This window comes from Netta rufina, assembly GCF_964035555.1.
Source record: "Netta rufina genome assembly, chromosome: 4".
Lineage (NCBI taxonomy): Eukaryota > Metazoa > Chordata > Aves > Anseriformes > Anatidae > Netta > Netta rufina.
Genome location: NC_140127.1, coordinates 27,742,739 through 27,764,457, shown reverse-complemented (window position 1 = coordinate 27,764,457; position 21,719 = coordinate 27,742,739). Strand labels below are relative to the sequence as shown.

Below are 21,719 nucleotides of genomic sequence, written 5' to 3'. Positions count from 1 at the left end.
GCTCCTTCCCACATTGTTTTCCATGGCTTTCCAGCTGGATAAGAAACTGAAAAGGATCTGTCTGACCAATGTGCCTGATGCTTCACCTAACAAGGTAGCCAAGCACTGCCTCTCATTTGCCAGTTGAGTCAAACATCATGCACAGCTTCTTGGCAGCTGTCAGACCAAACCAGTATTTTTTGGGGTCACATGTGCTGCATGCCCAAAGTCCTCTTGTGGAGTCTTTTCCTAGGATAGTGTCTAGTGTTCCATTTTATGGGACACTAGATCTATGGTGTTCGTAGGTACTTGGATGTGTATGGGTGCACACAGACATGCGTTCTATACACTTGAACTCGGTAACATTCACCTGAGTTACATGTTAACTCTTGTTTTTGATTGATGTGGATTGAGCAGAGCAAAAAGTCCAGATCACTCTGAATTTATGACCCATCTTTCTCATTGCATAAATTTGCAGTAGCTCCCTGCCATTTGCTTTTTTTTTTTTTTTTTGGTGAAAGTTTCTAAATATTCTTCTAGTTGAAAAAAATGGTATAGCTTTAAGCTAAGATTTAGTTCTTGCAAGAAACAAGATGCAGCTGAATGATAATTCTTCATACTTAATTATGCCTCCTTTTGTCAAAAGGCCATTTTAATCCATTTAATATGACTGATTTTGCCTAATGCTAGTAATATGGAGATAATTGCTTTAATTGTGTTTGGAAGAAACATTTAGTTTCTCACAAAAGTGTGATATTGCTACCAAATCAAAGACAAAGTCAGTTTATCAAAATCTTATATTAAACTAGAGATTTAAAAGTCTTAAAGTAATCGTTTTTATTTCTAAATGTACAGTTTGTCTGATAAGGTAACTCCTGCTGTCATTATGTCTGTCTTAAAGAATCCACTTATCTATATTATTTTGCTCATAATTTTAAGCCATAGCTATCTGTCTTGCTGTGCAGTCGGACTTCACTTATTCTGATTTAACTTCATTGCTATTTGCTAAATTGAAGTATGTTATCAGTTAAATGTTACAGAATTTTACTGCACAGCAGGAATTCCAGTAATACTTTCAGAAAATTGTAGTCTATAACTTGATATATTTTAAACTCTTACAGTGGAAATGGCCTCTATATTTGCATTTGTGGTATTGGTTTATGAAAATTGAGTGGTAGTGTTAGCAATTGTTTTGAAAATTAAAAGTCCAAAGCCAAGCAAGCAAGGTCTGCTTTAAATTAGAAGTGTCACAGAAAAAGTTTTTCTTAGGAATAGTGAAGGGAACACATTATTTTTAAAATTATTCTCGGTAAATTAAGGGAAGTTGCATATGATATAGTTGATTTTGCCAGCAGGGTTCAGCAATTCAACCTGTTAATGTATTTCTAGGCTAAGAAAACTACAGAGTGAAATCTTTTGTTATATTTATTAAGTGCTGTGTTGTTACAACAATGAACTTCTGGCTATTTCTTGAAAAATTTGGTTTGATATATAATTGGAATTTTAAGTTGGATATTATTGGACAGAGAAACTGGAAAATAACATGGAAAAATAGTAGGTATATTAGTCTCTAAGTTACATTATCATGTTTTATAATTTCTCTTGAACCAGCCCCTCCCCCCCTTCCCCCCCCTCCAAACACACATACTCAGTATTTATGTTTTGGGAGTTGAATAAAAGGAAAACCCAACAAGATTAACGAAAACAATGACTTTAATTTCAGTTCTACTTTTGAACCATGGCGGAGAGGAAAACATCCATTTGCCAAATGGAAAACTATATAAGCATTAGGAAGAAGGATTATTTTCAACTCCTGTGCTGCAATTAATAATTTTCAATTCCATACTTGAAGAAAGCATTTTTGTTGATCTAGCAACATTAGTCAATCTGCCAAAGCTAGGGGTTGAGGGTCCTCTTCATAGGACAACACTGCACGAACATTTGTCTCTTGTACCTCTCTGAGAGGTGGCATGTGAGATGCTGTGCAATGAACTCTATGCCCCAGGAGACACTGAGCAATCACCACACACAGTTAACTACCAGTTATCCCTACTCTTTTTTTTTTTTTTTTTAATTTTTTAATTTTAATTTTTATTTTTTTTGGTACAATCTATGGAACAGAAGACTTTTTTCTTTTTGGGATTTTTGTTAGTACTAAAAGTAGCCCCGCAGATTTAGCTGAGTACACTATTTCCCTGAGATGTTCGTCTCATTCTGTTAAGGTAATATATTAAGTGCAAATCCAGTAAATAACCTTTGAGGCATCACAAATTGCCACATATAGATTGGATCAATCACACAAAGCACTGGGAATACAAGTCACTGTTTGTTACAGTGACTCAGAACCTTTTTGGTGTTTTCTTCCTAGTGGAGATGTTGCAGGTGGTATAATACTGCTTCCAGTTTAAATCCCTTATAAATTCACAGTCCACAAACCTTTACTATACCTTTTCAAGATATGTAGGAACCTTGCAGTCTTTTTCATTCAGTTTTGGACTCAAAAGTTCTAGCCTGCTTTCTGTAAGTCCCAGAAATGTGACGCTAAACTCCTTTGCTAAAGCCAAACAAGTAATTAAAAAAACACAACACAAACACTAACAACACCAGACCCCAAATCCTTGCTGCTAACTTCAGCTCTGATGCCCTAACAAGCTCTAGAATCCTTTTCTGTCCTGCCAGATGTTCCTCCCATGTTTTATGAAAACAAATGATGTCATTTTAACATATGAAGATGTCGTCTGTTCTCAAACTTTGAGTTAGGTCATTTACTGCTCTCTGGAGTGTCCCATGTGCATTTGTGAATTTCGAAGACATTCATCAAAATTAATAGAGTTTTTTGGATGCCACTAGGACAGTTTTTGGTAGATTCACATTTTAGAGCTAGATTTCTTCCTTTTGTCTGCCATGCGATAAAAAGGAAAAACAACCAATCAAACAAAATATCCTGCCACCACCTATTATGTCCTGCAGTGCAGGATTTTTTTTTTTCTTTCCCACAGCATCTTTTAGATGACATGAGAGTGCTCTATATGTACCTCTATTTTGCCTTCTCTATAGATATTTTTTAGTTTTGATTAGTATTCTGTACTCGAATATGAATGTGAAATTTCTAAAAGATTTTGCTGATCTATTTCTACTAGATTGTATTACACAGCTGAATATATTTTTTAGTTTTGTTTTGTTTTGTTTTGTTTGTTCCCCTCCCCCCCCTCTTCAGGGATAGAAAGAAATGTACTTTCAGAGTACATTGAAACATTAGCTTTATTAAACCACGTATGTCAGTGATTTTCACAAGGATGAAGGTACTTTCCCTTGATACTTTTACAGATTAATTTTTATATGGCACTAGAGTTCTCCACTTAGAGGTATTTATACTAGTAATGCTAATGTTACGATAAAACTATTTTCTTTTTAGGAGTTGTATTCTTGGGGGATGCCTTGTAACTGAAGGGCACTCACTTTCACAAAAGGAGCTGTCTAATACCTTTAATACCTGAAGCAGTATTTATGATAGCAATCTACAGATTGACAAATTGTCATATAATCCTTCCTAGAATAGCTTCAAACAGATAACTTTTCTATAAATTGACAGCCTGTGGCTATTTTAGTTGTAAACAGAAAATTTTAAATTTATTTAAGTGCTGGCATTCTTTTCAAAACCTTGGAAGTGACTAAGGGTCATTCATTTGAAATCTTGTTCCAGTGTATACTGTGTTATTTGAGCATTCTTGTATCCAAAACCCAATGAAAACAGCATAACAGCAATAGCAGGTCCTTCCATTTTGTTCTTTATTCGGAGTTCTATTTTCAGTTACTCTTGTGTTAACTCGGAAATGCTTCTATAAGCATACTGCCACAAATTTTTAAATAAGAAGTGTGCATGCTTAGGATTAAGATTTACAAACCATCATTAATATGACAAGAGGTAGGTAGAAGTGTATGTTTTTTTATTTTTTTTTTGTCCTTCATGTAGAGCAGAAGTATCTCAAATGTTTTCAGGAGTATGCCTTTAAGTAATGAAGAGCTTTTGGTTTAACATTTGGACACTGTGCTAGATTTTTTATAAACACAGTAGTAATACATATAATCTACTCAAGGAATAAGTGATACTTTTTTTTTTTTTTTTTTTTTTTTTTGAGTGGTCATGTTTTACTTGGTCAAGTGCTTTTCCTGTACTTTTCTCCATTTTTGTTGCTATTTATGAATATTTGCCTTGAGAGCATAACGGAATAAAGAAAAAATAAAGAGCATCTAGGAACTGAGAAGCCTATTAAATGTTCTGTTTTCTAAAATCTCAATAGTCAAGTAATTTTGAAATACTAGACCATAAACATTATCTCCTGGACTCTAAATATGTCTGAAAACAGTAATATTTGATTTGGCATATTTGTTCTCAATTAGATATTAGTATTTTCTCTGAGCTTGAAGGAAGCTTAAAATTTACAAGTCTTGTGTAATTCCTATTTCCAGAGATATGTCGAGGTTATTTGAGGCCACCATTGTATTGCTGTCAAAAGGCACACCCCTCATGACCACACTAGCCCAGGGTAAGCTGGCTAGAACCATCATGTTTGGCTCACATCCTTTGTTCCAGCTGCTGAATTGTATTAAAAGACATCTAAAAATACTTTGAGACTAATTTAAGCAGTGCTTTCTCTATTAATTAAAACACAAAGATGCTAAAAGCTATTAAATACTTAGTATCCATCTTCTGTGTATTCATGGGAACAACAGCTGTAATTAAGAATGCTACAATTGCGATGGGAGAAGTGATATCTGTGATCATGAGTGGGATTGCAAATGGACTGTGGTATGCCGTTCCTGCTGACCTACAGCCCACTGTTATAAAGCAGTTTAAGACGCCTGGTGGTAAGTAGTATGTAAGGAGCTGCAGTGGCTTTACGAAGGCAAGAAAAGAAGAGTAGACTTGGAGGAAAAAGTCAGAATCTATTATTTGGATTGGCCTTTTAGCATTTGTGTCTGTCATATAAACTAACATGCCTTAAATGAGGATCAACATGAGACTGACTTTCTGGGAATGAGAAGCTTAACCAAGGTATAATTATTTGCTTTCTTTTAAGATTTGTGAAATTCTTGAACTTTTACTTAGCTACTGTTTTGCACCACAAGATTGTCTGTAATAATAATCTGTAGGACTTGTAGGTGAATTTGCTTGTTGGATTGTTTTTTGCTTGATTTGCCATTAGTGCTGTAGTCTGATAATCTGTTGAAAAAAATTATCAAACTCTAGATCCTTGTGTAAAATACCACTGTAAATGTACACAATTTAACCTGATTAATTGTGCATCAGTTTGGGGTGACAACAGTGTTTGCAGCCACACAAGTTTGAACTAAAGGCAGTCTTGCAAAGAAACTGTAGGGACAGGAAAAAGTTTGAACTGTGTTGTTGTTTTTCCCCTTAATTCTGTTGATGATACTTGAACTACCAGCAGTGCCAAAACCTAAGAAGTTTGGACTGTGTGCAACATGTATAACTCTTTTTAGAAGGGGGTGGAGGTTCTGCTGGCTTACAGCACAGTGCTCACAAAAGGCTAATATGCTATGCTGTTTAGAAACAAGGATGTAAAAAAGCTTTCAGCAGCTATGCAACACTGGTTTTCTATAGCCAAATATTGAGGGAATCAATGCTATACTGAGATGAGGCCTCATTGTATCTGTCAAAAGACATAAAATATAAGAATGATCATGTAAATTCTGTCTTAAATGCTATCATGGCTAAAAGTAGTCATAGTATTAACCTATGTAAGATTTAGATGTATGGAGCATTAAATTCTAATAACTTGATGTTAGTTATTAGATACTGTCAGTGATTTTCCACTGTTCATTTACTGCTGCCTTGCTAACTCTGAGGTTGTTTTTTCAGTTTCTGTTTTACTGTTCGTGTCCAAACAATAATCAGCAGCTGTGCAGAGTCTCCATGGGAAAAAAAAACCAAAACCCTGTAAATTACAATTGCTGAAAAAAAATACCAGCATTCAGTATCAAGCAAACAAAATAGTTGTGACGAATGGGACTCATCATTTCTATTTTAAACTGTAACTTGAATTGGATGATACAGGGTAAAACAACCATGTTTCAAGTTTTTAACCATGTGTATGAAAAGTTTATTCTCCAATAACAAAAATCCTGGTAGATGACATCTGTTAATATGTGGACAGGAATATAGAATTACATTGGTCCAACACCCTGAACTTGCTGTATTAAGCACAGGATCAGTGCCAAAAAAAGCAACGCTAAGAGCTGTTTAGTTCCTTTCCTTGTCTCTTCTGCAGAGCCTGGTCGTAGAATGATGTGCGAAAAATTGAGATGGAGTGACTTAAGTGAGGTTCATGTCAAAAATTACTGGAACAGGAAGCTGCAGCTGATAATGGAAATCACTTCTGCAGCTTAAAATAAGCTTTTATTTATATGTAGTTTAATAATTCTTTATTTAAGATGGTGTAAATGGAGGAACATTTTTTTCATGTCGTATGATGAGAACCTTCATACTGAATGCCAGATAATCCCTCAGATACGCACTTTCTTTTCAGAACCATTTGGTTTTCTGTATAAAACTTTAGTTGTATTTAATAATTTATCAGGGATTTTCTGCTTTAGAGGTACCACTTCAGCATACTTGGAATTTTATGTCTGTTAGCAAATGAAATAAAATTTTCATTTTCCAAAGACAAGGAAAAGAATCACAGAATTTCTAGGTCGGAAGAGACCTCAAGATCATCGAGTCCAACCTCTGACCTAACGCTAACAGTCCCCACTAAACCATATCCCTAAGCTCTACATCTAAACGTCTTTTAAAGACTTCCAGGGATGGTGACTCCACCACTTCCTTGGGCAGCCTGTTCCAATGTCTAACTGCACTATAACTTTGATGTGACGTGTTTATTATATTCTAATGCCAAGTTTTAATGAAAAAGTTATTGCATAAATGTGTGGCCTGTTATTGTCATAGCATAGGAAAAAAACCAAACAACTAAAATAGTTATCTCATTTAGTACTGCATTTCTTATTCACTTTTATTCCATAGTCACAATCTGAGTCCAACTTTGCAGCAGAGCAATGGTATTACAGTTGTGAAATTTCTTGTTTTCAACTTACTTGAGTCTGGTCCTCAGACTATTACCGGTAGGCTTTTTAGCTTAAAATTTTTCTCAACAGAATTTTTACTTCGTTTACATATTTCCTCTTCTTACTCACTTTTCTTGACCACTAGTTTTCCAATAAAGCTACCAAAATCTCTCTTCCATTTATTCAAAGTTTTTTTTTGTTTGTTTGTTTGTTTTTTTTTTCTGTCTGAAATTGGCTTCTCTTACTAATATAAAATATCTAAATAAGAGGTATAAAATTCCTAAGGAAAATACTATAAAGTATATAAATTTGTTCCCTCAGTTTCTCAGAAACAAATATTTTTGCCCTGTAACTTACACTGTCACCAAAAGGCTGGGGTGTTAAATAGAATTTGTGACCAAAACTGTGTTGCCCTGCACGTTCAATAGCCTATCTAAATGAATTTCGAAACAAACATTTAGGCAAAGTCCAAAAGAGTCTTAGTCTTTTCAGCTCTTCTCCCTAGCTAAAACTTTTATCTCCAAAAATTCATTGTAGATGGCTAAAATGAAATACTCTGTAGTTTTTTTTTGTCTGCTATCTTTTTTTTTTTTTTTGTTAGCTATCTTTCTCTTAGCCACATTCTTTAACCTACTTTTCTCCACTTTTTAACTCTCTCTTCCATTGTGCTTCATTTAAATCGATTTTTTTGCTTTCTACTTTTCATTCAAACTCACATGTCTTTTCTTAAAGGTGACAGAGGAAGCATGCACTGGATTTGTCATCCCAATGTTTTTTGATCTAGAATGGGCTTCTCAAGGCTTCCACTTGATGTTGTTTTTTCGTCTGGTACCCTTTCTGCATCACTGTCACATGGGTTGAAGTGCCTGTGCCGGACAGTGTGAAGATGTTCCAACTTCTTGAAAGTTTTTAGTTTGCAGCTACCTAACCTGTTAAGTGCCTCTATCTCCACTGGGTCACAAGAATTCTTTGCTTAGGTGACCTTTACTAGTAATGTTCAAGCCCCACACTCTCTTCCCAAGTCACACAAATATGCATTGGGCTGAAAAGCACAAGCAATTAAAAACCAAAAATAAAACCCTCTGTGAAAAAAAAAATGAACTTTATTTCCAGTGCTTGATGATTTGTTTGATAACTGCAGCAGTTTCCTATATTCAGTCAGTGCTATTACCTTCCTCTTCTTAGGCTTCAAGACACAAGCATCAAAGTCCTCAAATTGGAAACTAATTTGTGTTTTGACTAGAACAGCACATTAACAGTTCCCCTGTCCCCAAATGCAAACATGTGGTGAATCTATAGATGTTACATTTACAGGTTCTTCTTTGTCTTCTGAGTAGAAAGAAAGTAATATTTGAAAAGTGCCAAGTAAAACAAAGAAATGATTCCTTCTTCAATAACCGTGCTAAATTGATTGAATTCAGTTTCTGGGACAAAGAGCTACCGCTGTGCTAGAGGATGCACGGTTGTTTCATGATGATGAAAGTATTATTTTCATTTAAAAATACATCTGCTCTAGCAAAAATATGTTAATCACATAGAAAAAGTCATGGAAGGTATACTTCACTTCATACTTCACTTATAAAATACAATTTATTTTGTGAACCTATTTATTTTGTGAAGCTATTTTGACCTGAAGTTTAGGCAGTATAAAGCAAAAAATGTTGTAAGACATCAGCTGTGTTATACAACATTCTGTACAAAGTAGATTAATATGGATGTAAAGCAAAGAGTAAAACAGTTTTAGTCCTTCAGTGTCCACTGTGTGTTATCAGTTAGCTTGGTAATTTACTTGAATTTCTGGTGTTATTGTGTTCTCTTGGTATTCAAATGAAAATATCTAAGAATTGCATCTTTGAGAAGGCCTTGTAGCAGCTGCTGTAATCTGTCTCAGCCCTAACAGTTGTTTCATGTAGGTGAAATTCTCTGATCTCCATTCTTTAATTTACAGTTTATTTTTAATTTTACATTTTTCCATTCTTTAATGAATGGAATTATTTCAGCTCTGTTCTTAACTTCTAGTCTTAATTTTAAAACAATTATTTTTATTCTTTCTGGCTTTATACATGTATGTATTTTTAAAAAAAGTTTTCATTTTTATACAGGTATAAAAATGCCTTGTAGAGTCTGTTCTTTCTACTGGAAGAGTCTACTGGAAGAGTCTTTCTACTGTAGAGTCTGCTCTTTCTACAGTCATATCATTAACTTTGTAGATCTTGACCTTAAAGCCATGGAGAAATGGAGTTTACAAATAAAATAGAGATTAATGTAATAGCATCATTGTATATGCATTGCATGTATGCATAGAATTAAGCAGGACAATCATAGCGGTCATGTAAAGCTTACTGTTTTAGATATGACCAATGTGATGTAATAGACAAGAATTTCTGTTGAGGAAGAGGTAGCAAATGGAAGAGAGGAAAATATGTGGAAGTGCAAGGGAAAATACATAAAGTTAAGTTAATACATAATGTTCAATTCCTCCCTGCTCCCCCCCCCCCCCCCCCTTTTTTGTTTGTTTTGTTTTGTTTAGAAATCTCATGTTTTGGGGAAGACCTGCTTATGTTTTTGGTTATTTTGGATTGCTTTTAAGAAAAGTGTATCAGTGGCTATATATTTGTAGTATAAAAAAAGTGGAAGTACAACTTCAAGACACGAACAACTATTTTTTTATGGAGGCTGTGTAGTTTTGTTTTGCAGAAAATAAGTGTTCAAATTGATTTTAATATGAAATGTTATCTTGAGAGGAAAATCACGGATTTCATCTTGAGTCTTGTAATCTTAAGATCTAAAATACCTTTGACTCAAGCTTTAGATTTTTGAATAACTTCTCTGATATTTTTCCCTTAATATTGCAGCAGGAAAACTCATTTTATGAAAGGCCAAGCCACCCATTAATTTAATTTTCATAGTTATGGCACATAAATGACAAGTTGAAATGTTTGTGATTTGAATAGACATAAATCTTGACCAACACTGACATAGGTTTGATTTCTCAAGATTTTCAATTGGTTTTGTATTCTTCAGTACAAAAATTCCACTTCTTTCATGAATCCAAGTGATATTCCTATGTTGATGACATTTTGTTGGTACCTCTTCCAGTATTTTTAGGGCAGAATATTTTGAAGCTTTGGGTAGGACTATGATAATATTCATAAGAAACTGTTCAAGTTCATGGAGAATCACTTCTAAACTTGCAAATAATTTATGTTGCAAAAGGAAGGTGTTTTCTCACCTAAGAAGATGCAGGGTGCAGTATTGCAATCCAGTTCCTTTTCTCTACTGACTTTGTGTGTGTGTGTGTGTGTGTGTGTGTGTGTGTGTGTGTGTGACCAAAGCCAAATTCTTATTATGTTGGTTTTTTTTTTTTTTTTTTTTCTCTTCAATGCATGGGGCAAACGTTTCTATAATTATTTATTTTGGACTTTGTCAAAAGTGCTTGTCACTTAACATGTGACAAACGCCCCCATGCCCCACAACCCCTGCCCTGTAAATTCCTAAAACTTCAAGATCCATGCATACTTGATTTCAGGAAAATAAAGGATTTATGGTTCTTCTAAAACTATAGCTTCTAGTATTCTTTCATTCATTGTCACACTCCTGCTAACATAGATATGCTGTTTCTCTCACGGTAGCCAAATTTTTAGTGTTATGTATCTGAATTGCTAGGAGTATCGCCTTAGTAATCCTGAGTATTTTAGTAGTTGAAATAAAAAGCATTGGGATTGTAGTATGCTACAATTAAACAAGCACCTTGTGGTTCTTGTTTAATTGTGGTCACAAAAATAGGAATCTGTCAAATCTGACAAATGTCTCCCCAGACAAGCGATCTAATCCAGCTACCAAGGGAAAAGTATTTTGTTTTATAACATGCACTTATGATATGGTAACATATTTGGACTTTTAGATGGTGATTTTTACCTGCACATCAGAACAAAACAGATATAAAGCTTATATCTGTTTATCTTATATCATTTGTTTTCATAGTAAATATGGAGACAGCCTGACAGAGGAGTTGTATCCCTTTTCAGGTGTGACTGCCATTTTTTTTTCAAGTAAATCAATAAATTTCACCAAGTTGCTCATAGTTGTGCACAGATCTGAAAATGTAGTAACTAATCTCTAGTTTTGGTATATCTGAAAATAGGCTGGATTGTTCTTCTATCTAATATTGTTAAAGTTTCTATAAAGTTTTCTTTTCTGTCATGTACTTGCTTTTTTGTTCAATAAAAACCTGATTTTGATAATTATCAAACACTGAAATTAATTTTGGTTCATAAATTTCTTTTGAAAGTTCTTTGATCTCTGTATGGTAACACTGAAATTGTTTGACTGTTATGGCTAAAGGTAGCATTCATGAGGAATAGGGTTAGAAACAATCCAGAGTATGGTATGGAGTTTTATGCTTGCGGTTGCATTTGCAATCTTTTGCTGTTTAATTGTCCTGTCTTGTTGTCATTTTAATGATTTATGAGAAAAGTGTATTGCACCTGAAAATCTTGGAACAAATGAACTGGTTTGAATACAAAATTCAGGTAATTATAGTAGCATATGTTGCTTTCCTCATAATGAAGTAAAATTGTTTTTACTTATTTAGCACACAAGTTCCCTTTTTCTGTTCAGAGTTTCAGAGGCAGTTATGTAAGCTGTGAAATGGATTGTATGGGATAAAATGACTCACCAAGATAGATTGTAATGCACATAGCTGTGTTGTTGCAGGGAAGTACTCAATGACTCAGCTATAGAAGAGGCTGCTAATTGGAACTGCTGCACACGGGCTTTTAGATGAACCCTGAACTTGGGCCAGCACGCTTTTTGGCACTTCTTGCTGCATGAATTGCTGGTCAGATTTTGAAAAGCACTGGGTGGCCCACCTGCCTTCAAAAGAAATGAAAGAAGCTCAAAACTCTTCAGATTTATATTTTGCCTTCCAGTTAATTCTAATATTTTTGTTGTCAGTTCTTGGCAGCTCCTATGAAGCGGATAAATTTCCTCTGCTTTCCACTCCCAGTAGCATACCAAAATCTGAGGCTATGCTTTTAAAATGTCTTCTAAAATTGCCTTAATCCTTTCAGTGGCATCTTTTCAATACAGCGGTAATCTCCCTGTCACGATCTCCCTGTCTGCTCACAGAACAAGGGAATACCTGTGTGGCTGATCACAGTTTACTTCTCATTTTGCCTAGTTTGTTTAGCCTAAAAAAGAATTTCAGGTTATAGTACACTAATTCATTGCAATATTAGGTTTTCTAATCTTGTTTTCAAAAGTTGAAAAAATTGTCTGAATGTAAGAATGCCATTCTTACATTCTTGAGTTGAATGTTTCTCTAGCCTGCACTGTAATCAAAACAAAGCATATTATGGAAATTATTTTTGGATCTTAATGGTTTACTACAGTGTCAGTCTCTTAGAGCTGTCCTTGGTAGCTGTCTTAGCACACATCAGAGATCCTGATACATATGTGTGTATATATATATATATATTTATTTATTTATTTATATAATATATATATATTATATATTTTTTTTCCTGCTATGCTCCTGTGCTTTAGGGGCAAACACTAGCAATCTTTCTTTAGTTCTTTCTTTAGTTGCATTTTCTGTCTTGTTACTAATATCAGTATTGATACTCTCAGCAATATATTTTACTCCAAAATGGCTGTTTATAGTTTTTGTTTTAAAAAAATTGTAGGACAAATTATAAAAAAAATTTGCTATAGATGATTTTTGGTTTTGCAATCATAATGAATATATTGTTGTATATAATTTGCAGGTTTATATACTAATTGTTATTTTTAATCCCAGAAAAATCCATTCTACTGCATACCATAGCCCCATGAATTTAACATGATTTTGTTCATGTTCTGTGACTTCTGACCATCTTCTGGTCATGGAAACCCTTTTTGTCCTAACCATGTATGCTATTTCATACTATGGGTGTATTTACATATACTTAAAATAATTGTAATAGTTTTCCTTTTTTTTGTTTGAAATTATTTTGTTTTCTTAGTAGTGTATTTTATTCATACAGAATGGTGGATATTTGATGTTGTGATGGTCTTATTGGAAGACAGTATGTTAGCAAAGAGAACTTCACAGATGAATATTCATTATTTGTGATAACAGTTCAAGTTGCCACATGTAGTTCACATGCTTGATCTACATATTAGAAATCATCTTACTCTATATCAATCACATTTTTATGGTAATATTGTTATATATTCTTGGATGGGAAGTATCTGCTATCTTCTATAAGATTCTTATTTTCCTGTTTGTTTTCATTCTGGCGAGGCAATTGTTTGCATGTTGCAAGCTTAACTGCTTTGCATGGCAGATTTTTGTCTTGTAATTTACTCAGTCCTTTTTGAAGGCATCTATTTTTGCATCAAACTTGCATCAGCACTTATTGTTATATTACCATGGTTATATTATTATTAAACTTTATCTTGTACTTGGTTGCTAATCAAGAACAACTCTAGCTAGCAGTCCAGATGTTTAACAAAAATAACATGGCTTTGTTTTCTGTTCTAACTCAGCAAACAGTTACTGTACCTTTCTTGAGCAGTAAGTTTTTTTGCTGTTCCTTTTTTTTTTTTTTTTCTTTTTTTGCATCTGTGCAATGCATTTGTCAGACAAATTCATAGGGCTTGAGTTTTCTCTAGTTGTATTTTCACGGCAAGGTGAATGTCACTACAGTGAAGTGCTAAAGATGGATCATCAGAACTAGAGAGGATATATTTTCAATCACATCACTGTACACTTTTTTAATGCTCAATTTACCTTGAGTTTTTATTTCATGTTTATATAACAGTATTATGTACTGAAACCAAAGTGATTTCTGCTAATACGGCTCTGTCAGTGAGTTATTTTTTTCAACTTTTGGTAATTCGGAACCTTCATTTTGTTAACTCTCACTGCAACCAGGAAAGAATAAATGGGATTGCTATTAATTTTTAGCACTTCCTCAGGTTTTGTTTGGACAACCTGTGTGACCTCTGTTAAAGCATGTCATGTCTTTTTAAAGTGTAATGTTAATAGCTGCTTCCTTTTTTTTTTTTTTTTTAACCATTTTTTTTTTTGTACATTGTATCAAGATTTGTGGTCTTGGTGCTATACAGTGGCCCATATTGTGAATGACATCCAAGAGAAATATCTAGAAGATGGTTATAATAGAAATAACAATATTTAATTCAAGAATCAGATGGAGACTTTCTCTCCTCACTGTTCAAAACTCAGACAATCTGAGATTTATTTATTTTTTTATTATTATTTTTTTTTTTCCCTAGAAAGTTCAAGGAAAAAGACACTTAGAGCTGCCACTAGTTATGTCTTTTGAACTGATGGTAAAAACCATTACTGGTTGGTAGGCTAGGCAGAGGATGGATGTGCTCAATGAGTTCAAGGGAAATAGGGACCCTCGGAAAGAGAGTGTTCACAAATGTATGAGAAGTGACTGAACAGTTTCAGAAGTGGTCTGAAATACTTTCTGTTTCTAGGGAACATCATCTTTTCATGCAAATATTTAATATGTGAAAATGCTCTTATTTAGAAGATGGTTATATTTTTAATCGCGAAGGTTCATTTTCACTTTTGAACTCTGTATAGTTGCTCTATTTTTTTTTTTTTCTTAAAGATACTTTACAAGGCAGACCAAAGACATTTTCAAAATCATTTCTCCTAATTGTCTTGAATTCAAAAAAAGCAACAGGAAAATCAAGAAGATGAGTTTTTAGATATGGATTTGATTAAATAATTATGAATATAAGCTTTAATCAATAGGAAAAAGATAAATTCTGCACTAAGAAGAATATGATGAACATATTATCTGATGAATGGTCTCTATAATTTGATAAAAGAAAAAATGACAGAAAAGGAAGACTATTTAGTGTTTGGGATGTTTGAATGGAACTAGACCTGAGAGAGTAATTTGGTAATAGATGGATTTTGGACAAACTCCTTAAGAAAACAATTTGCAGTGGAGCTGTTTAACAAACAACCAAACAGAGACAGTAATGTCTACCTGAACAGGAGAAATTTGCATTAAATGCAAACATGACACCAGTCTTGATCTCAGAGGCTTTGTGATTCTGAGGGGACCGGTAATAGACATCTACAGAAGCAGTGAAGTGAGGGAGAAGGAAGTATTTGGGTAAAGTTAATAATCACTTCAATTCATGTTAATTGGTAATGCTTTGTTGAATTCCTTCACATAGTGGAAGATGGCCTGCTGAGTCCATCTTTAATGATAAGTTTGAGTTGGCAGGGACATTTGAGGTTAAAAACTCAGGGAAAAAATAGTCAGAAAAGAAAGACTGAAGGTATAGATCTTGAACTCTTACCTATATTTCGACTCACTGAGTTGTGATGGCAGCTTAGCGAAGATGAATTGACTTTAAAAAAAAAATTAAAAAAAAAAGTCAAACAGAAAAAACCTGAATCTTAAGCAGAACAGGAAAAGAAAGAAGAAATGTACCAAAAGACGTAGGAAGGGATGAAATAAGAAAAGATTGTATTCTATCAGTACTGTATATTTTTGACTTCATACTTCAAATGTTAATATCTTTCAGTGCTTTTTAGTTTCCTCTGTTGTATTTACATGTAGAAAACATCAGATATGCTGAAAATTTGTTAATTGATGTTAAATTTATGATTGCATTTATAAAATGTCTAAAGAACTTAAGCCTATAAAATACAGGAGAATAGTGAAACAAAATATTTCTTTTATTAGTTTTATTTCTTTGTATAAAAATGTAGATCAGTAAGCAAATGTATGTCGTATAAATGTATATTTGTCACATATTTCCCAGAGGGCTGTAACTTGGCATTATAGTCTTCAGATTGGTTTAAATGTAAAAATAAATTCTTTAATTAAATTGAGCTCTTTTTTATTTAAAGCTGTCTTTTGGGGAGATATTGCCTTAGATGATGAAGACTTAAAAATCTTTCAAATTGACAGGACAATTGACCTTACGCAGCACTCCAACGAAAGACTTGGCCATAACACAGGTATGATATTTCAGCCTTGCTTTTAACTTATTTTTCTCTTATTTGCTTATAATAAGTTCATCTCTGTTTTTAAGTGCAGAAAGTCAGTGAATAATGTTAGTTTATGGATATAAACTTTATTATATATAATGTTATTTTATGGGTAATGTTAGTTTACAGTTAAAGAAATTATTCAACAAGTACTACAAACTTGTTTAAGTGAAGCAAAGGGAAAAGCTCAAATTTATTTTTTTCTGCATTTCTGATTAAAACAAACAAACAGAAACAAAAACAAACAACAACAAAAAAATTTGTAGAGCCAAAGAGCAGAAGCTGGGAGGAACCTCTCTGCCAGTCCTCTCTGCAGGTGGTCATGTGGGAAAGGAAGCTGTACAAAGCATTGCTTTCAGCTCTGCAAGTTCCTGATAGCAGAGCTGAGATGCCCTGTGGAGAAAATGTGGAATCCTGGAGGCGAGACTGGGATTCTTGAATTACAACACCTCCTTTTGCTCTTTTTTTTTTTTTTTATTATTTTTATTCTGTTGTTTAATCCAGATCTACACATTGATCTAGAAGATGCACAAGAACATTTTTATCCTTTCTAGAATTTGAATTAGAATATAAATTTGCCACATTAGTGCTGGACACTGAAACAAACGCAGTTGTTTTTTTGAGACAGATAGATAAAGAGATATCATACCCGTGTAAATATATATGTATATATGCGTGTGAAAACATAGTCCATGTGTAAATGGATGTCTACTTAGTGTCTAAAAATATCCATGGTTTCAGGCTGTGATTTGTAAAATCATGACTGTGAATGTGTAAACTTTCAGGATATGGTACCAAAAAAATTATAGTGGGAAGGTGTGAAAGGGAGTATTTATACGTAGTAGCAAATGCATAAATGCATTTCTGAAGTTTTTCTATTAAGCATGGTCTATTTGTTGCTGAACTCAGCTAATATTAACTTGATGATTCCTAGTATGTGAAAATAAGGATCATTTTGAGGAATGACCAGAAATGATTTTTTCATTTTTGTAGCATTTTGTAGCTTAATCTTTCAGTATTGATAAATATATATACATGGCATATTTTCACTCTTTGAGTATGTGATTAGACTGTTATTATAATAACTTGAAAATTTATTTTATTTCCCTTTGAAACCGCTTGTTTCTTTAAGCTAGGATCATCTCTGATCTTGTCTAGATTAAGGCTGAATATTAAAAAGTCATTAGAGCCAGGGGTTTTCTTCTTCCACTTCACCTCAAACAAATATTTTTAATTGACTTTGGAAGTATTTCAGGCCCCATTTTTGCAGACAATGTAGACAGCAAGGTTCTTAAAATGGATGCAGCCAAGTGATTTCTTTGGCCTGCTGACTTTCCTTCTTATTTTTCTATTCTTTCCTTTTAACTGATTTTATTATTATTTTTTTTTTGAACAGCTGTATTTATGTATATATTCTACTATTTAGCTTTCTTTCCTTACCTGTCTTGAGGTGCATTATCTTTACATGTTACCATGTTACAGTATCCTATTAAGGATATTGACTCATCCTACTGAGGATTACCAATGCATTTGGATCATATTTGTCTACCCTTATTGCACAAGGGGAATCTGAGATAATCAATATAAATGGACTTTGGAGAACAAACTCTGCTGAAGTTAATGTTTTGGTACTGGTTCTCAATGAACACTCTACAGTTTTGATTTTTCTAAAACAGAGTTGGAGAAGTCTTGTTTTAAGCTTCACATATGTATATTTTTCCCAAGTTTATCACATTTTGAAATATAAGTTGGCCAGTTTTTGAAAACTGCACAGTATAGTGTGCTTTTTTCCCCCTTTAATTGTCAATGGAAGAAATTACCAACAACTAGCTAATTAATAGTGGGTAACAACTGGAAAAGGAAGATAAAATGGTGGTTCAATAGAGAACAAATTATTAGATTATTACCTTCCTTACAAATACAGTGAAAAATACATGATTGATTTCTGAGCACTTTATGCTCCTGCTTTGTTGTTCTGCTGTTGACCTTCAAGAATATAGGTAATGTCAGGTAGAAAGTTAAAGTACATGGATATAAACTATCCATGTTACGTTTTTCACTGGAATGACTAATTAAAAGTAGTGAGCTAACAGGCTCCGATTCACATTTTGTGACTGCTTGTTTTGGTGAGGATTATCAGCATGGATTTCCAGGACCAGATACTTTGTGAGCTTCTCACTGTGGCTCTGTCTTTTTTTTTTTTTTTTTTTTTTTTATCCAACACTGCACAAAATAATTGTAAATAAATAAATAAACAAACAAAAACAAACAGCAAAAGTGATAAAATTGCTGTGTATGAATGTAAATTGCCAAGAGTATCCTCCTGCTCCTACTTGAAGCATGATGAAGAAGATACAGCAAAAGAGATTTATTTATTTTTAAACAAATTTTTCAGACTTTGGTTTGGCAAAGCTGTAGTTTATTCATATAGGCCAGATTAGTTAAGTGAGATACATTTTCTTCTTTAGTTTTTCATGAAATGGATTACACAGGTTGCTTCATTCAGTAAATAATGTTTTTGTTTGTTTGCTTGTTTGTTTTTTATTCCTGTTAAGTCTATTAAAGTTGCTGGGTTTTAGGGATATTTATTTTAGATGTTTTTTGAATCTCCAGCTATCTGCCTTTCTATGATATGAATGTTAGCATCAGAGACATTTATGTTAATAATGATTGATACAAGCAATGGAATTGTTATAGTCTCTGGAGTGTATAGTATAGTTACCATATAACTTGTTGGGAAGGAACATGTTGAACTATTACCTCATCTATCTAAAATGTTTTAAAAAATTTGGAAAATTTTTCTCAAGGGAGCAAGCAACTATGTGACAGTGTAATCCAAATAATTAGACACATTGTTACTCACTGAGCAGCCACATGAACTCATTTGCCTTATATGGAATGATTTCACGTTGCAATTTAGTAAATATATTTTCCACATATATATTGAAAATTGTTGTGGGAAATTAGGAAAGGTCTTTTCTGTGGCAGTTGGAGGTTTGTGTCCTTTCATTTCTATTTTACTTTTGCTGTTGTACAAGTAATTTAAAAATTCTGTTGTCCTATGACAGATATTGGATCTTAAAATATAACTTACTACAAACTTCTAAAAATCACAAAACCTTCTTAACAATTCTGATAATTTACTGGTTAGTGTGGTGTTATCAATATTCTTATCTGAGGCTTACTGTTTTTTTCAAAGCCACTTGTAACCACAAAAGAATCAGATATGAAGGCGGTATATATCATGCATTAAATGTACACACTACACCTGGAAATGTGGTACATTTCTGGAAAAAAAAACAAAACACAATACATGTTACAGTCGACAATTTGTTAGCTTAATTTTTCTTGTTCATTGATTGCTAAAATAACAGATATATATGCCTGTGAGGCCTTATTGAAATACGCACCAGTATGTGATGTTTCAAAGCCTTCAGAGTGTGTTGCAAATTCATTTGCATGTTGACAAACAAGTTAAAACTTTCATGCTAAAATCAGCCACAATAAATATTTATCGTTGTTGTTGTTTGTTTTGTTTTGTTTCTGTTTTGTGTTGTTTCTGGTGAAACTTTAAATGTTTCCTATCCCTCTCTCCCTTCCCTTGAAATGCCTTGATTGTGGCATGCATTCAGAAAATTTTTGTGAGAGTAGGGCTTTTAGCTGTCAATCAATATAGCTCAGAGGATGTCAAGGTCACCAAGAAGAAAAAGGCTTCAAATAATAATTAAATGATGTAATTGTCATGTCTTGTCTGAATAACAAAGACATGCCGGCTTACATTCTGGAATGTGTATTAGAAAAATTTTCAGCTAAAAATGTCTTTTTGTTTCATTGTCAAGAATACTTGAAGAATTTGTATGCAAGTCATTGAAATATGTTAAACTTCCTTAAAGGCACATTGCAGTTCTTACAGGATATTTCCTAATCTCATCTGGTTATATAATTGCTGTAGGTGTAGGATTCCGTGTTCTTATTTTTTTGTAATATTTTTTTCTTTTATTTTTAAAGGTGGCTTTGGAGAGCATGGAATGTCAAAAAAACGAGGTGCCCTCTATCAGCTCATAGACAGGATACGAAGATTTGGCTCTGGTATTTTCACTGTTTAAATTAGCAGGTTACCTCACGTGATGATAATTTTTTAAATATATATATTTTTTAACATTTTAAAGCCTCTCGGTATGGGCATAAACAAACTTTAAATAGTTCAAGAATAGTAATGGAGAGATTACTATTACTATCTTCATTATGTTTCTTAGAGGTCCATTTCCAGTATCAGATCTGGAAGCTAAAATACGTATTTTTTCATCTCATATTAAAAATTCCTTAGCTGCTTTGCATATTTATCTTCACATTTATAAGTTTAAATGATATCAATACAATGTCTGCTCAGTACAGGTAGGCTATGCTGCATAGCTGCTAATTTCATTGTATTTTTTCTGGATTCAGGTGGGGCATCGTGATGAGTCACACAGCATTTGAAGCACTTATGTTGTGTTATGCTGAACAAACACATACTTTTGTCAGTATGAATGTAGTTGAATTCAGCATGCGAAGTCAGTGAAATCATTTATACTGGTCAAGTTCATTCATCATTTTTGGTGTGAGGAGATGTCAATTTAACGTCATGATACCTCAACCTCAAAAAAAGGAAAATATGTAACACTGTAACTGCCTTTGCAGTTGTGTTCTGACATATAAACTTAATTCTTTATACGATATTTTAGTAGTGCATAAATGCTTGTCATCTTTTACAAGAATTTGGAAGGAATTTCTTACTACTTGTAGTTCAAAAGAAATTTGATAGGAATTTTAAATCAGAAAACACCTATTTTAATCTGTCAGATGATTCATTAATGATTTTTCTTTTGCTGAAGTTTCTATCTGTGTTGTACACTATTGTGAAATTCTCATTTACATACTTAATGCAAGGGTAAGTTATTTGCTTTACCTGTGTGCATATCTTTTTTTTTTTTTACCCTGCTACTTTCTATATAATTTCTGATATAAATTATAATTTGTGTTAATTGTTATAAAGTTAGACTTTTCTTGTGCATGAAGAATTTTCTCCCTATGCTGCATATGCTGTAACTTCTTCCCTTTTGTCCTTTGGATGTTCCCAGCCTTGGAGCCAAGGCACTGTACCTCAGTCCTGCCCTCGAGTCTTTCATGGTCCTTACAGTGTAGCCTGATGTACCCAGTAACACTTAAGTGGAATTGATATCACAGAGGGAAGGTGTACTGTTCCATGAGGAGCAACAATTTAATCCCACTGAGTAGGGCTTGTTGGCTGCCTTTCAAGTGATCCATTTTAATCAGCTTTCCTCATGTCCATACTGACTTTAAAATTGCTTCAGAAGAAGACATCTATCCTTATTAAGGTGTTCAAGTCCTTGTATAGCTATTCTGATCCTCTTCTGTTGTCACAGAAGTTTCAGCTGATTTGAGAGAGATTTACCTGTAATGGGAAGGATGGTGAATAATCTCAAAATAGTACTAATTTTTTTGGTCTTCCAAATTCCAAACATGAGTAATATTTGTATTATTAATAATTAATAAATAGGATTCCAAAAGCTCATTTGTGAAAAATGTGTATTGGCATCCTGCAGTGTTGTATGGTTTTTAT

The 21,719-nt window shown here is 33.4% G+C and overlaps 1 protein-coding gene across 2 annotated transcripts in view; it reads left to right on the top strand.

Moving 5' to 3' along the window:
- Nucleotides 1-21,719, top strand: part of TLL1 (tolloid like 1) — a gene marked incomplete at both ends in the record, with an annotated part of 129,940 nt that overhangs the window by 38,698 nt on the left and 69,523 nt on the right. Inside the window, 2 exons of one of the 2 annotated variants that reach the window (XM_084285612.1) lie at nucleotides 15,956-16,066; nucleotides 20,105-20,185. In XM_084285612.1, the coding sequence (XP_084141738.1) occupies nucleotides 15,956-16,066; nucleotides 20,105-20,185 (192 nt within the window). Of the gene's footprint in view, nucleotides 1-15,955; nucleotides 16,067-20,104; nucleotides 20,186-21,719 lie in introns of those variants that run through there. The other variant, XM_084285611.1, reaches the window with a different exon arrangement.